The sequence below is a fragment of the Bombina bombina genome, chromosome 1 (assembly GCF_027579735.1).
Source record: "Bombina bombina isolate aBomBom1 chromosome 1, aBomBom1.pri, whole genome shotgun sequence".
In the NCBI taxonomy this organism is placed as follows: Eukaryota; Metazoa; Chordata; class Amphibia; order Anura; family Bombinatoridae; genus Bombina; species Bombina bombina.
The window spans coordinates 55,052,506-55,069,090 of record NC_069499.1 but is presented as its reverse complement, the minus strand read 5'-3'; the positions used below and the strand labels follow the sequence as shown (position 1 = coordinate 55,069,090).

Sequence of the window (16,585 nt, the reverse complement as noted above, 5' to 3'; positions counted from 1 at the left end):
TACGGGGCTCAGCTGTCTCGGGTGAAGGGGATGACAGGAGAGTTTCTTCTGCTGCTTACCTATAACTAGGGATCAGGGAAAACTTGTATACAGGCACAGAGTACAGAAGCTGTAAAGAAACAGTACGCGCAAGCTTTCCTGGAGACCCTGCATTACAAGTTGCTGACGGCTAGTGCAGTCTGCGCATGAGTAGCGCTCCTGGCAGGTTGTACGACTGCTACGGTCATTGGACTTTTAAAACTTATATTTGGAAGGCAGTGGAAAATTGCAAATGTTTTATCTTAAATCATTTAAAAATGAAATAAAATAAATAATAGGTACCTATTGTGAAATTGTACAATATAATTATATGTTGTAATTGGTTTCAGCTTCACAAATGACTACAATGTCTCTTTAATTTGTTTTCTGGCAGCACTTATAGTTTGCACCTTATTTTCCCTGCTTTGCTTTCCTACCTTTCTATTTCTCCTTCTTGGACATAAGTCAGACTGGAATACCAGAGAGGTGGGAGGGATAAAGTGCTCTCTTTTAGAGCTTTAGGAATCTTTGCCTCCTCCTAGTGGCCAGGAGTTGAATCCCAGGTGTAATGGCTCATGGACTCTCACCACCATGGAAGAATTTCATTTATCAGGTAAGCATCATTTTTTTCTTTTTCTTATTGTGGTTGGTGGTTGATAGTTGTTTTGTATTTATTAACCATAATGCAAGCATCAGAATATAAAAATGTAATATTTATTATAAACTAATGCATCATTTGAGCACATTTTCCCCACTCTCAGCTCTCCTTAATGACTTTCTGACGTTTTAGTAGTTGGATCTCCCCCTCGCCTCCCTCCTCAGATGTCTCTTCATCATGCTGGTGATAGGAGTCTGCTTTGGTGGGCAGATCTGCTTTGCATTCTCTCACCATGGTCTCTGGGAAGCTACCACCGTCCTCCAGAACCTGTCGCACAGTCATATTGATGCGAGAGACCTTCAGGTACTGAGCACATACCTCCCAGTCCACAGAGGAGCATGGCTCAGGTAGAGGGGACAATGCAGGGTCACTAGAGGGTGGTATTGAGAGGCAAGGAGGTAACAGGTTTCCTTCTGCTCCTGGGAAAGGTAAGATCTGTGGCACAGCATGGTAGAGCAAGCGACTAGATCCTGACATCACCATAATGTCTCCACTGTGCATTATCATGGGCGTGGGCGCCACATCCCGGCTCAGCCCTCCGAGCAAGAATATACAGGATTGTCCAAAGCTGGGAAACACAGAAAGATATGGTTAGCAATGCAAAGTAATACACTCCCGGAACCTAGCAGTCTGACTTATACAGTTAAAAGAATATTAAACTCAAAATTGAAATTCCCCATCAAATGTTAAAAATTGCGAACACCTTAATATTTACTTTCACTGCTGCTGTAATTTAGCACCAAGACTTGTTTTTTTTTCTTCTCACCACTTCAGAGAGGCTGCACTGAATTCTGCTTGACTGAGAAATATAATGCTTCAATGTTCTACACAGTGATTGTTTGTTAACTTAGAAGCTCATTTATATCTGTCCAGCACAGCAAGATAAACATACTCATGAAGCTTTTTAAGTGGTATTGTCTGGACTAGAAAAAATAAAAATTTTGCAAATAAAATGACAGTTTTATATATTTATTCTGTATGCAGTACTTCATTGCTGATATATACTGTGTGTAAATGTTCCTTTACTATATAACATATAAATCAACCTCTGGCACCAAAAAGCGTTAGTCTTATTCTTTAGGATTAAACATTGCTATCAACACCTGCTGTATATTTTGTATTTTTTACTTCAAGTGATAATTTAAAAAGTTTTGTAATAAGTGTTTTACGCTTTATTGTGTGGCTTAATTCTATTTTTGTATTTAAAAAGAACATTAAACAGATTTAAAAGCTTGTGCTTTTCCATCACTCCCTAAATAGGCCAAAAAGCTAAATTCTGTAGCCAGCAAATTAAATAGCTGATTTAGAGAATTTGTATCAGGTTACAGATTTTTCTTTTTGGCTACACTAAGATATTATATATTTATTTTTTTACCCCAGGAGACCCGGCAGGTTCAAACTAAGACAGAAAGATCAAGTGATGAGTCATACAAAAAAAAATATACGTGGCAGTTACCTGAATGACAGGAGGGGGCTGCTGTGGTCCAGTTCTGATTCATCAACGTGGATCCCAAGAGAAGAGTCCAGATGATAGTAGTTTAGGATCCCAGCCTCTGGTCTAAAGCTGTTAAAACCGCAAGCTAAGGACACACAGCGAGAAAGTTCTTCTAGATCTGGGGGGAACTTGGAGTGATGCTCTGGGGAATATTTCTGTGAGGGAAGGAAAGGCTTAATGAACACCTGGAACTGCAGAACTCTTAGTAAGAGTGGTCAGTAAATGAAGACAAAACAATATCTCATATTGGCTACAAAATAGTGATTGAATCAAGTAAAGCCCAGTACCTTTGTGTCCCAATTGTAGTGATAGCCAAGTGTCACCCAGCGCAGCTTCTCCAGGAGACTCTTCGGAGCCCTTCTGTCTGAAGATTTATTCCTAATAGGAAGATAGATTCAAGGGTTAAATAGACCTTCTCTTTTTACTGCCATATGCTAACATGTAACAAGGGCCTGTGCAAATCCAGATCTTTGTGTGCTGCACTTTAACAAATATTTCTGGCGCCGCAACTAGCTAAATAATGCTACCTGCGGCCATATTTGGAATTTGTTTCACTAATAAATATCCAAATAATGAATTTTGCATATACCTTGTAGATAACAATATCCAAGAAGTCCTGATCTAAATTTGACAAGTTTTCTTTTTATTTTTAAAGGAAATACAAGTTTATTAAACATTATCATTGCTAGCAAAAAAAACCCCCAGAAAAAACCAAAACACTAGTTTCAGTTATTTGAAAATACTTTACAATAAAGTAATCTTAAAGTGAAGGTCAATTTTGAAGAATTAGTGCCCAGTTTTTAATAAACCTATTGACATTTCACTCCTTTTCTTCAAAAACGTACCTTTTAATCCTGAAAGCCGCTCCAGCGATTCCCCCAGCCGTCGGAAGCCTCTTCTTACGTCAGAAATGACGAATCCGGCTTCCTCCAATCACAGCTTTTCCCCCGGGAAGGATCATGGCCATGATCGGAGGAAGCCAGATTCGCCATTTTGGACCTGCGAAGAGGGCTTGCGACGGGCGGAGGAAGCACTGCAGCGGCTTTCAGGATTAAAAGGTACGTTTTTGAAAAAAAGTGCCCTTGTTTTTAATAGGTTTATTAAAAACCGGGCACTAATTCATCAAAATTGACCTTTACTTTAAACTTAAAGTGAAGGATAACTTACCTTCATGCCGATCGAGTATTTTACTTTTTGTACACAATCAATAGGAGTTTAATTTATCATTTTTTATCAATCTTATTATTAAACAAGTTATCGGCGCTATAAATAGATACCTGACGCTTTACAAATTCGACCCGTTTTTTTGTTATTTTTTTTTTATTCTTGATCACGTTTTTAGTTTGATCAATTAAAAACCTGGCCAAGGTCTAATTTGTAAAGCACCAATAACTTGGTTGAAAATAAGATAAAGATAAAAAATGATGAATTAAACTCCTATTGATTGTGTACAAAAAGTAAAATTCTTGATCGGCATAAAGGTAAGTTAACCTTCACTTTAAGCAAGAAGAAAAGCATTTAAAAAAACGAAATAAAAATAAATAAATAAAACCCATGATTTCCACAATGACCAAAAATTAAAATAATAGCTCAATCCCATCTCAACCAGTTTCTGATAACAGTGCAACCCTACCAAAGAAACCATAACGATGTATTAAAGAATTAATGAATAAAATCTACTGATCCCAAATACCCAGAAAGGAAACTATCATCTAAAATGTCTGCAGCCAGCTTAGATGCCTTATATATAAAGGATTCATTTGTTTTAACAACGTGCCGGGCGCGGGACGTTAAATATTTAGATATACATATATATATATTTAATTATATTCTGCACTCCATGCACTCCAACTTTTCTTCTCTTTCTGTAATGCCTGGGCGACTCCTCAATCACTCTTTATACGCATCCATATAAAAAAGAGGGCACTTACAGGTCTTTTTATAGTGGATTCTTTATTTATTCAGTAAAAAATAACATATTTCAGGCCGACGTTTCGCCTCCACAATGGAACCTTTTTCAAGACAATCTTAGTTTGTGTGTGTGACTTGTTCACATCGCCATTATTACAGCATTTGGATAATGGCGATGTGAACAAGCCACACACACAAACTAAGATTGTCTTGAAAAAGAAAATTTATGCTTACCTGATAAATTTGTTTCTTTTTAGACACGATGAGTCCACGGATCATCTTCAATACTTATGGGATATTCACCTCCTGGTCAGCAGGAGGAGTCAAAGATCACCACAGCAGAGCTGTTAAATAGCTCATCCCTTCCCTCCCACTCCAGTCATTCGACCGAAGTTAGGAACAGAAAGGAAAAGCCAAGGTGTAGAGGTGTCTGAAGTTTATAATAAAAAACAAACTGTCTAAAAGAACAGGGCGGGCCGTGGACTCATTGTGTCTAAAATTAAACAAAATTTATCAGGTAAGCATAAATTTTCTTTTCTTTTTAAAGACATGATGAGTCCACGGATCATCTTCATTACTTATGGGATACAATACCAAAGCTAGAGGACACAGATGATACGGGAGGGACAAGACAGGGAACCTAAACGGAAGGCACCACTGCTTGAAGAACCTTTCTCCCAAAAGCGGCCTCAGCCGAGGCAAAAGTATCAAATTTAGAAAATTTAGAAAAAGTGTGAAGAGAGGACCAAGTTGCAGCCTTGCAAATCTGTTCTACAGAAGCTTAATTTTTGAATGCCCATGAGGAAGCAACAGCCCGCCCTAGTGGAATGAGCCGTAACCCTTTCAAAAGGCTGCTGTCCAGCAGTCTCATATGTAAAACGGATGATACTCTTCAGCCAAAAAGAAAGAGAGGTAGCTGTAGCTTTCTGACACTTACGTTTTTCTAGAGAAAATTACAAACAGAGAAGACTGACGGAAGTCCTTAGTCGCTTGTAAGTAAAATTTAAAGCACGGACTACGTCCAAATTGTGCAGAAGACGTTCATTCTGAGAAGAAGGATTAGGATACAAGGAAGGAACAACAATCTCCTGATTAATGTTCCTGTCTGAAAAAACCTTAGGAAGAAACCCTAGTTTAGTACGTAAAACTACCTTATCTGAATGGAAAATAAGGTAAGGCGAATTGAATTGCAACGCCGAGAGCTCAGACACTCTACGAGCTGAAGAAATAGCAACAAGAAATAAAACTTTCCAAGATAATAACTTAATATCTAAGGAATGCATAGGCTCAAACGGAGCCCCTTGAAGAACTTTGAGAACTAAATTCAGACTCCACAGAGGATTAACTGGGACATCTGCCAGACGTTTGTGTAACAAAATAGACAAGGAAGATCTGATCCTTTAGGGAACTAGTCGATAAACCCTTCTCCAAACCTGCTTGATTCGAGCAATAACCCAAGGCAGAAGCGCAATTGGGGGAAACAGGTATGCAAGGCTGAAGGACCAAGAAACTGCCAAAGCATCTATCAGTTCCGCCTGGGGATCTCTGGACCTCAACCCATATCTCGGGAGCTTGGCATTCTGACGAGATGCCATGAGATCTAATTCAGGCCGACCCCATTTGAGAATCAGGTTGGAGAACACTTCCGGATGGAGTTCCCACTCTGCCAGATGAAAAGTCTGTCTGCTCAGAAAATCCGCCTCCAAGTTGTCCACCCCTGGGATGTGGATCGCTGACAGATGGCAGGAATGGGCCTCCACCCACCGGATTATCTTGGTTACCTCTGTCATTGCTAAGGAACTCCTCGTTCCTTCCTGATGATTGATGTAAGCCACTGACGTTATGTTGTCCGACTGGAATCTGATAAACTGAGTCAAAGCCAAATGAGGCCAGGCCAGAAGGGCATTGAAGATTGCTCTTAGTTCCACAATGTTTATAGGAAGAACCAACTCCGTCCAAACTCCCCTTTAGGGAACCCCAGACAGCTCCCCACCCTAGAAGGCTGGCGTCTGTTGTGACAATCACCCAGGACGGTCTGCGAAAGCAGGTTCCCTGGGATAGATGATCCAGAGACAACCACCATAGAAGAGAGTCTCTTGTTTCCTGTTCCAGAGTTATTAGAGGAGACAATTATTGTCAGGTCTGTACCTTTAATCAGACTCCTCCTACACAGTCTTTAAAGTTCCTGCGCATCTGTAAGCAGGTGCTTAGTATTTTGTTAGCAACTTCACACATAGTTGTTCCTTATCTGAGCTCCTAGCTATACTTTGGGAGAAACTTTGTGCCCAATCTAAAAAACTATTGATAGACAACGATACATTCTGTGTTTACTGCGAACATCACTCTTTGCACAGCACTGTCACGCAAAGTGATACAAACAAACTGTGACGCAGCAGCTGTCTGGACACAACCGGATCTTTCTGCCTCAAAACCTCTCTAACTGGATTTTACTCAGAGACCCACGATACAAGAACTGCTGCAACTAAGCACTATTCAAAGCTTCATCCGCTTACCCAAGCACAACGACTATATCGCCAGCTACCGAGACCGGATCGTAAGCCACGCCCACCTCTGTGACGTAACGGAGATCTCTTCTGTGAATACAGCTAACGGCTGGGGATATCAACAACGGCTTAACCGATAGTCACGTACTCTCATCTCGGCAGTATAACTTCAACACCACAAGCTGGCATAACATCATTTCAAGGTAAAACCTTAAGTTTGATAAGTCCAAGAGGTGGATCTTCCCAAGATAACTTAGTGACTGTTTATTGCAATAAGTCTTGTACTTTAAAATATAACGCAGAAGTTAGTAACAACAGTGACCTCCGGTACAGACCACTGAATTATTGCTAGATTCATCAACAAAATCTTCATAACTTCTGATCTAGCATATTACAGTATTGCAAATAGCTGTGCTGAATAATACAATCTTGCAAGTGTTACTTTATTAATTCACAAAGATAAAGAGTTACCATTTCCTCCATACTGGTAAAAAATATCTCTGTGATACAATTTACAAATTATAACATAATAAATATTCAGTATTAATATAATTCTGCAACTGAGATCCCTAATAAGCAAATCTCATATAGAGATCAAGTGGTACATATAATCATTGTGATTAAAACCCAGGCAAACTATAACATAATATTAAGCCCTAAAATATGGATTTAGCGGCATTACCCCAATTTGTCTACAACCTCTCACAGAAGGTAGACCAATTGGCACAGGGTCTGAGAGAGCTTCAGGTCGAAAACCAGACCCTGCGTGCTGTAATAAAAGACACTATGGTACAAAAAGGACCGATCCCAGAGATAACCCCTGAACCTCAAGTATCCTTGCCAGAACCATTTTCTGGGAATAGAAAGAACTATCGGCAGTTTAAAAACGCATTCAATTTGCTTTTTACCTTGAAACCGAGAACTTATAACTCAGACAAAATCAGAGTTCTTACTATTGTATCCTATCTCAGGGGTGAGCCCCGTGTGTGGGCAGACACTTGTTACGAGAACAATGATCCTATCCTTTCTACGTTGCACAGCTTCTATACCAGCATGGATGAATTATACCTGGACACTGATGTCCAACTCTCTGCAGAAGCTAAAATGAGAGCCCTCAGGCCAGGCCGCAGAGCTGTAGAGGAGTACATTACAGAATTCAAGCAGTATACTACTGATTCTCAGTGGAATGCCGTAGCATTAAGAAACCAGTTCTGCTTGGGGCTTTCTGATCAAATCAAGGACGAGCTAGCAAGGGTAGACATGCCCAACACCCTAGAATCAATGATGAAACTCGTCATACAAATAGATAGAAGGTTGAGAGAGAGAAAAATGGAACGCACCTACTCAGACTCACCATCCAGAGCAAGTACCTCTTATAATCAACATACACCAGTTCAGAGATCTTCTGAGGAACCCATGGATCTGGGAATCATAAGAGGTCCTATTTCCATACAAGAAAGAACACGTAGAAGAAACTTACAATTGTGCATGTATTGTGCCAATCCATCTCATAGCGTGAAAGACTGTCCCCTTCTGAACAAGTCGAAAAGAAATAAGTCACATATTTTTACCGTACATCCAAATATCGGTTGTAAACCAACTTACTGTCGTATTCCTTTGTTCCTACAGTGGCAGCAGCAGACTCTCAACACTGAAGCTATAGTTGACTCCGGAGCCAGTGGCTGTTATATTGATTTAAATTTAGTTAAGAATAATAAAATTCCACATGTGTGTAAGCAGAAACCTGTCTTCGTTCGTGTTATTGATGGCACACCAATTAAAACCGGCCCTATTACACATCAAACTGTACCTCTTACTGTAAAAACTGTAACCGGACATACTGAACATCTAACACGATATAATTCCTTCCCCTCTCTTTCCAGTGGTTTTAGGTTTATCCTGGTTACAGCTTCACCAACCCACCATACATTGGAAAAATCTACAGGTAAATTTAGATTCCTCATTCTGCCAGAAAGCTCTCTACACACACCACCAGTCTGTTTTACAGTGTTCAGAAAACTTAAACGACTTACCTACAGTTTATTCCAAGTATTCGGACGTCTTCAGTAAAAAACAAGCAGAGACCTTACCACCACACAGACAGTATAACTGTCCCATAGAACAACAACCAGGAGCAGAGATACCTTTCGGACATTTATATCCTCTAAGCAAACCCGAACTTGATCACCTAAAGGAATATATCGACGAGAACTTAAGGAAGGGCTTCATAAGGCCGTCAACTTCACCCGCCGGGGCTGGCATTTTCTTTGTCCGCAACAAGGATAAGTCACTCAGGCCAATAATTGATTACCACAAATTAAATAAAAAGACCATAAAAAATCGCTACCCACTCCCCCTCATTCCTGAGTTGATTGAGAGAGTTCATCAAGAAAATGTTTTCACCAAGCTTGACCTTCGCGGAGCCTATAACTTGGTCCGTATTAGGAAGGGTGATGAGTGGTTGACGGCTTTCAGAACAAGGTACGGACATTTCGAATATCTGGTCATGCCGTTTGGGCTCTTTAATGCCCCTGGTACATTCCAACACTTCGTCAACGATATCTTTAGAGATCTATTGGATACCTGCATGGTAATAAATCTTGATGATATACTCATATACTCAAACAGCCTTCAGGATCATGTTCAACACGTACGACTGGTACTAGAGAGACTCAGGAAACACCAACTTTACGCAAAATTAGAAAAATGCATATTTCATACTACGGAATTGTCTTTTCTGGGTTATCATATTAGCCCAGATGGAATCAAAATGGAAGACTCAAAGGTCAAAGCAGAAAAGGAATGGCGTCAACCTAGGAATAAAAAGGAATTGCAAAGATTCCTAGGTTTTTCTAATTATTATAGAAAGTTCATCAGGAACTTTTCCCAAATAGTCAAACCGCTTACACGTTTAACAGGATCTACTACCTCCTTCTCTTGGAACAATGAAGCCAACGAAGCTTTCAAACTCCTAAAGTCACGATTTACTACCGCTCCCATACTACGCTTTCCTGACCCTGAATTACCTTATATCTTGGAGGTGTATTCATCCGATTATGGTATCGGTGCAGTACTTTCCCAACGTCCTACCAATTCATCACTGATTCATCCTATCGCCTTTTTCTCAAAAGCAATGTCTCCTGCTGAGACCCATTATCCCATCGGCGAAAAAGAACTATTGGCCATAAGATGTTCATTGGAGCATTGGAGACATCTCCTAGAAGGCACTGCTATACCCATTCAGATAATAACAGATCACAAAAATCTGGAATACCTGCAAAATAGTAAGACCCTTTCTTCCCGTCAAGCACGCTGGTGCCTCTATTTCACTAGATTTAATTTTACCATTACTTACAGATCGGCAAAGTTAAACGGCAAGGCTGATGCTCTTTCACGAAAAGATACAGAAAATAAAACCTCACCAGAGGTAAAACCAATAATTCCTTTGGAACGTTTTATAGGTATTACAACAACCTTATCATGTTCCCTAAAGAAGTTCAAATTGGACCAAAAACTCATCACAGAGTATAATCTCCAGAAAAACCACAATGGTCTATACTACCATGAAGAGAAGTTGTACATACCTCCTTCACTACAACCAGATCTCCTATACAAAAATCATGATATACCTTCAGCAGGTCATCAGGGGATCACACGGACATTGGAAAAAATCTCCAGAGATTACTGGTGGCCACACATGAAGAAAACTGTGACTGAATACATCCAAAGCTGTGCTGTATGTGCTACATCGAAAAACCAAACAAGTCGCCCTTATGGTCACCTCATGACCATCCAGATTCAACAAAGACCTTGGCAACACGTTGGCTTAGATTTTATTGTCGATCTTCCAAAATCCAACAAAAACAATACTATTTTCGTGGTTGTCGACCTTTTCAGTAAGATGGCACATTTTATTCCATTTCAAAAACTCCCTACATCCTCTGAGACAGCAAGACTATTCATTCATCATATTGTAAGATTACACGGTGTTCCTCCAATCCTCACTTCTGACCGTGGGACACAGTTCACCTCTAGGTTCTGGAGACAGCTGTGTGAACTCTTACAGATCAACCACCGTTACAGTACGTCTTTTCACCCACAGACGAATGGACAGACCGAATGAGTCAATCAATGGTTCGAACAATACATTCGCTGTTTTTGTACCCAACATCAGGATAACTGGTCAGACTTACTACCCATGGCCGAATACGCCTACAATGATTCAGTTAATTCCAGCACGAAAATGACCCTGTTCTACGCCAATTACGGTTTTCACCCAACATTCACCTTCTCCACAAATTTAGTTTCAGCATCTCCACTTGTTGATGAATATACAAACACCTTAAAGGAGACATTCGTTACTGTTCATAGGAACATCAAACAATCACAAGAGTCCCAAAGTCGATACTATAACCTCAGACGTCAATCAACACCCAGTTGGAGATTATGTCTGGCTTTCGACAAAAAATCATAGGCTACAGATTCCTTCGAAAAAAATAGGGAAGTTGTTTATTGGTCCCTTCCAAATTCTCAAGGTGATAAACCCAAATGATATGACTCTGGATCTTCCACCTTCCATACGTGTTCATCCAACCTTTCACGTGTCATTGCTAAAACCAGCAAAACAGATGAGAGATACCAATCCCATATTGCCACCCCGTCAAGCTCAAATAGTATCAGATGAATATGAAGTCCAGAGCTTACTAGACTCCAGGATTCATAATGGACGCCTAGAGTACCTGGTACATTGGAAGGGATATTCCAACGAAGAAGATTCTTGGGAACCTTCCACGAATCTTCAAGCTCCCAAGCTTATTTCATTATTCCATAGACGTCACCCAGACCGACCCAGACCTCAAGTGCTGGGACCACTTGTTTCAGTGAATGGGTGATGTCAGGTCTGTACCTTTAATCAGACTCCTCCAACTGTCCAACACAGTCTTTAAAGTTCCTGCGCATCTGTAAGCAGGTGCTTAGTATTTTGTTAGCAACTTCACACATAGTTGTTCCTAATCTGAGCTCCTAGCTATAATTTGGGAGAAACTTTGTGCCCAATCTAAAAAACTATTGATAGACAACGATACATTCTGTGTTTACTACGAACATCACTCTTTGCACAGCACTGTCACGCAAAGTGATACAAACAAACTGAGACGAAGCAGCTGTCCGGACACAACCGGCTCTTTCTGCCTCAAAACCTCTCTAACTGGATTTTACTCAGAGACCCACGATACAAGAACTGCTGCAACTAAGCACTTTTCAAAGCTTCATCCGCTTACCCAAGCACAACGACTATATCGCCAGCTACCGAGACCGGATCGTAAGCCACGCCCACCTCTGTGACGTAACGGAGATCTCTTCTGTGAATACAGCTAACGGCTGGGGCTATCAACAACGGCTTAACCGATAGTCACGTACTCTCATCTCGGCAGTATAACTTCAACACCACAAGCTGGCATAACATCATTTCAAGGTAAAACCTTAAGTTTGATAAGTCCAAGAGGTGGATCTTCCCAAGATAACTTAGTGACTGTTTATTGCAATAAGTCTTGTACTTTAAAATATAACGCAGAAGTTAGTAACAACAGTGACCTCCGGTACAGACCACTGAATTATTGCTAGATTCATCAACAAAATCTTCATAACTTCTGATCTAGCATATTACAGTATTGCAAATAGCTGTGCTGAATAATACAATCTTGCAAGTGTTACTTTATTAATTCACAAAGATAAAGAGTTACCATTTCCTCCATACTGGTAAAAAATATCTCTGTGATACAATTTACAAATTATAACATAATAAATATTCAGTATTAATATAATTCTGCAACTGAGATCCCTAATAAGCAAATCTGATATAGAGATCAAGTGGTACATATAATCATTGTGATTGAAACCCAGGCAAACTATAACAATTATGCATAATCTCCATTCCACTGCCTGATCATGTTTAACTGCAGAGGCCTGAGGTGAAACCAAGCAAACGGGATGATGTCCATTGCCGCCACTATCAGACCGATTACTTCCATGCACTGAGCCACTGATGGCCGAGGAGTGGACTGAAGGACTCGACAGGTATCTAGAATGTTTGATTTCCTGACCTCTGTCAGAAAAATCCTCATAGATATAGAATCGATTAGAGTTCCCAAGAAAGTCACCTTTGTTTTCGGGACTAGGGAACTCTTCTCCAGATTTACCTTCCACTGGTGAGTTCTCAGGAAGGATAGTATCACGTTGGTATGAGATCTTGCTTGTTGACAAGATGGCGCCTGGATTAGAATATCATCCAGATAAGGAGCCACCACAATGCCCCGCGGTCTTAGGACTGCCAGCAGAGACCCCAGAACCTTTGTGAAAACTCTGGGTGCCGTGGCCAGACCGAAAGGAAGAGCCACGAATTGAAAGTGTTTGTCCAGAAAGGCAAACCTCAGGAACCTGTGATGATCTCTGTGGATAGGAACATGAAGATATGCATCCTTTAAATCCACTGTCGTTATAAATTGACCCTCCTGGATCAATGGAAGAATGGTACGAATAGTCTCCATCTTGAATGATGGAACTCTTAGAAACTTGTTTAGACTCTTGAGGTCTAAGATAGGTCTGAAAGTTCCCTCCTTTTTGGGAACTACAAACAGATTTGAATAAAAACCCTGCTCCTGTTCCTGTACTGGAACGGGAATAATCACTCCCAGAGAGGAAAGATCTCTTACACAATGTAAGAACGCCTCTTTTTTTTAATCTGGTTTGCAGATAATCTTGAAAGAAGAAATCTTCCTCAGGGAGGAAAATTTTTGAACTCCAGTTTGTATCCCTGAGACACTATTTCTATTGCCCAGGGATCCTGAACGTCCCGAACCCAAGCCTGAACAAAGAAGGAGAGTTTGCCCCCTACCAGATCCGGACCCGGATCGGGGGCATGCTCTTCATGCTGTTTTGGATTCAACAGCGGGCTTCTTGGATTGTTTACCTTTGTTCCAAGACTGGTTGGGTCTCCAAGTAGGCTTAGATTGATCCGGTTTAGAGGAGGAAGAGAAAAAATTTCCCTTGAAATTTCGAAAGGAACGAAAATTATTCTGACGCCCTTTCTGCTTGCTTCTCCTATCCTGAGGAAGGAGATGACCCTTACCTCCCGTCATATCAGAGATAATTTCTGTCAGGCCAGGTGCAAACAAGGAATCGCTAGCAGCTTAGATTTAGATGACACGTCCACAGACCAAGGTTTTAACCATAAGGCTCTGCGGGCTAGGATAGCGAACCCCAAACTCTTATCTGCTAACTTAGTAATTTGCAGAGAAGCATCCGTAATAAAGTCATTAGCTAACTTCAGAGCTTTAATCCTATCTTGGATCTCCTCTAAGGAAGTCTCAGCATTGAGAGACTCGGACAGAGCATCAAACCAATAAGCTGCTGCACTGATGACAGTAGCAATGCACGCAGCCGGCTGCAATAGCAGAGCCTGGTGAACATAAATAGTTTTAAGTAGACCCTCCAACTTTTTGTCCATGGGGTCTTTAAAAGCACAGCTATCCTCAATGGGAATAGTAGTTCGCTTGGCTAAGGTGGAAATAGCCTCTTCCACCTTAGGAACCGTTTGCCAAGCTTCCCTGACAGCATCAGCGATAGAAAACATCTTTTTCAAAATAGGAGATAGCGAGAAGGGAATAACTGGTCTCTCCCATTCCTTAGAAACAATCTCCGAAGCTCGCTTAGGAACTGGAAAAACATCTGAATAAGAAGGAACTTCGAAATATCTGTCCAATTTACTCGACTTCGCAGGGGCGACCACTACTGTGGAATCACAGTCGTCTAAGGTAACCAAAACCTCCCTGAGTAACAGGCAGAGGTGTTCTAGTTTAAATCTGAAAGAGACCACCTCTGAGTCAGTCAAAGGCAATGAACTCTCTGAATATAAAATTTCACCTTCTGATAGAGCCTCTATACCCTCCATCTCAGTTCTCTGGGAGGGTACATCCGAGATTGCCACCATGGCATCAGAAACCTCACTGATAACATGGGTGTCTTTCCTCTTACGTTTACCTTGTAGCATAGGAAAAGCAGACAACGCATCAGAAATTGTGGAAGACATAAGCGCAGCTTACGTTAAAGTTTGGGACTCTTGGGAAGAAAGCTGCGGCATACTCTGATTCTCATAATTAGACTCCTGAGAAGCATCCGCCTTAGACAAATCTTGTTCATGAAAAATCTTTTCTCTATAACTTAAAGCCCTCTCAATACACGAGGGACAAAAAGGAACTGGTGGTTCCACATTGGCATCCAAACACATGGAGCAAGTAACATTTTCCACGGCTCCTATGTCCATACTGAATTACCATAAAATGACAATGTAATAAAAAACAGATTTTCACAAAAAAAAAAAAAGTATTACAAAAAAACGTTACTGTCACTTTAAAAAATAAAAGGAAACTTTTTACTTACAGGAAGAAAAAACGTCTTCCCAAAATCAACCTCTAAGTAATTCAAAAATCTTTATAACATAAACGTTACTGTGGCTTTAAGTTTTAAAACGTCAACTATTTTACTGCTTATAAGTAAAAAGACGTATTCTCAGAGAATCAATACAATTCAGACCCCTTACACCTCAGCAGCGCTGCTGAGGTGCCTACCTGCCAACCGGACTCCCTGCTTGTCTAATTTGTGTAAAAACCATGCGGTTCAAGTGCGACTATGCTCAGCCGATCCTCACACACAAGGCCAGGCTGAAAACTGCACAGTTTGGAGACACGCCCATCGTGGGCGTCACTAACACAAACATAACCCCAACCGACAAGCCGTTAGAAAGTTAACCACAGTAATGAAAAAAATTCAGCTTATCTCCCAGCCCCAGTGCTCCTGTACTTGTGCTGTCAAAATAAAACTCTCCATAACATACAGAATAAATGTTCCAACATAAAGCGTCCCATATGTCTGAGCCTTATGTGTATGTCTCATCTAAAGTGCCCACTTTTCTCTGAGCTTTATATTTTCCCAGAGTAAAGAAAAAGTCAGCACTTACCTTAATGCTGTCCGACAGCAAGACAGTCCAGCAGGTTTAAGAGGTCCTCTCCCTCCCATAGCCCTGTGGAAAATGATAAAGCCTGAGTTAAGATTGCTTAGGCCATCAGGATTAGGGCAGCATAAATATATGGGAGGCGCAGTGAGAATTATGTCCCACCAGTTCCCATTGCTCTAAAGCCACCAAAACCTCTACTGAAGAGACTGATATGGACTAGAACAAAGCAGCACTCTCTGGCACTACTTTAAAAATAATAAACACTTGATTGAAGAATCTTTTCTAAAACCTCACTTTACCTCTTCCTAGCACTAACGTAGGCAAAGAGAATGACTGGAGTGGGAAGGAAGGGACTATTTAACAGCTCTGCTGTGGTGCTCTTTGCCTCCTCCTGCTGACCAGGAGGTGAATATCCCATAAGTAATGAAGATGATCCGTGGACTCATCGTGTCTTTAAAAAGAAAAGGCTCAATTGTGGAGCCGAAACGTCAACCTGAATAAATAATCAACTATAAAAAGACCTGTAAGTGCCCTCTATTTTTCATATGGATACGTATATTTAATTATATATACACATACATATACAAAACACACACATATATTTAGTTATATATAAACATACTAGGGCTGCAACTAACTATTTTCATAATCGATTAATCGGCCGATTATTTTTTGGACTAATCGGATAAAAATTAAAAAAATAATTTCCCCCTATATTTAAAATAAAATAGAAACTATTTTGCCTGCAGCAGAGAAGAGACGCTTAGTTGGTGTTGAGATGCATAATTTGGGTTTTGACAATTTCACCAAGGTGGGATTATTTATATATATATGCAATGGTAAACAATCAGAAACAAGGTTAGGGAAAAAATATCTAGTCCGCTTTTAAAATAGCAGATATATAATTAGAGGTTGAATTTTGTACATTAATTAAAAATATTAAAAAAAAAGGGAAAAGCGCTAAGGACTATATATATTTATAACAGGAC

General features: G+C 40.4%; 1 protein-coding gene across 1 annotated transcript in view; it reads right to left on the bottom strand.

Annotated features, from left to right (window-relative positions):
• Positions 1–710: 710 nt before the first annotated feature.
• The window catches only part of ALKBH1 (alkB homolog 1, histone H2A dioxygenase), a 50,322-nt gene continuing 34,447 nt past the window's right edge, over positions 711–16,585 (bottom strand). The window contains exons 4-6 of the mRNA XM_053697360.1: positions 2,459–2,549; positions 2,133–2,326; positions 711–1,244 (exon numbers count right to left, since the gene is read on the bottom strand). Of these exons, the coding sequence (XP_053553335.1) occupies positions 776–1,244; positions 2,133–2,326; positions 2,459–2,549 (754 nt within the window). The 3' untranslated portion in view covers positions 711–775. The remainder of the gene's footprint in view (positions 1,245–2,132; positions 2,327–2,458; positions 2,550–16,585) is intronic.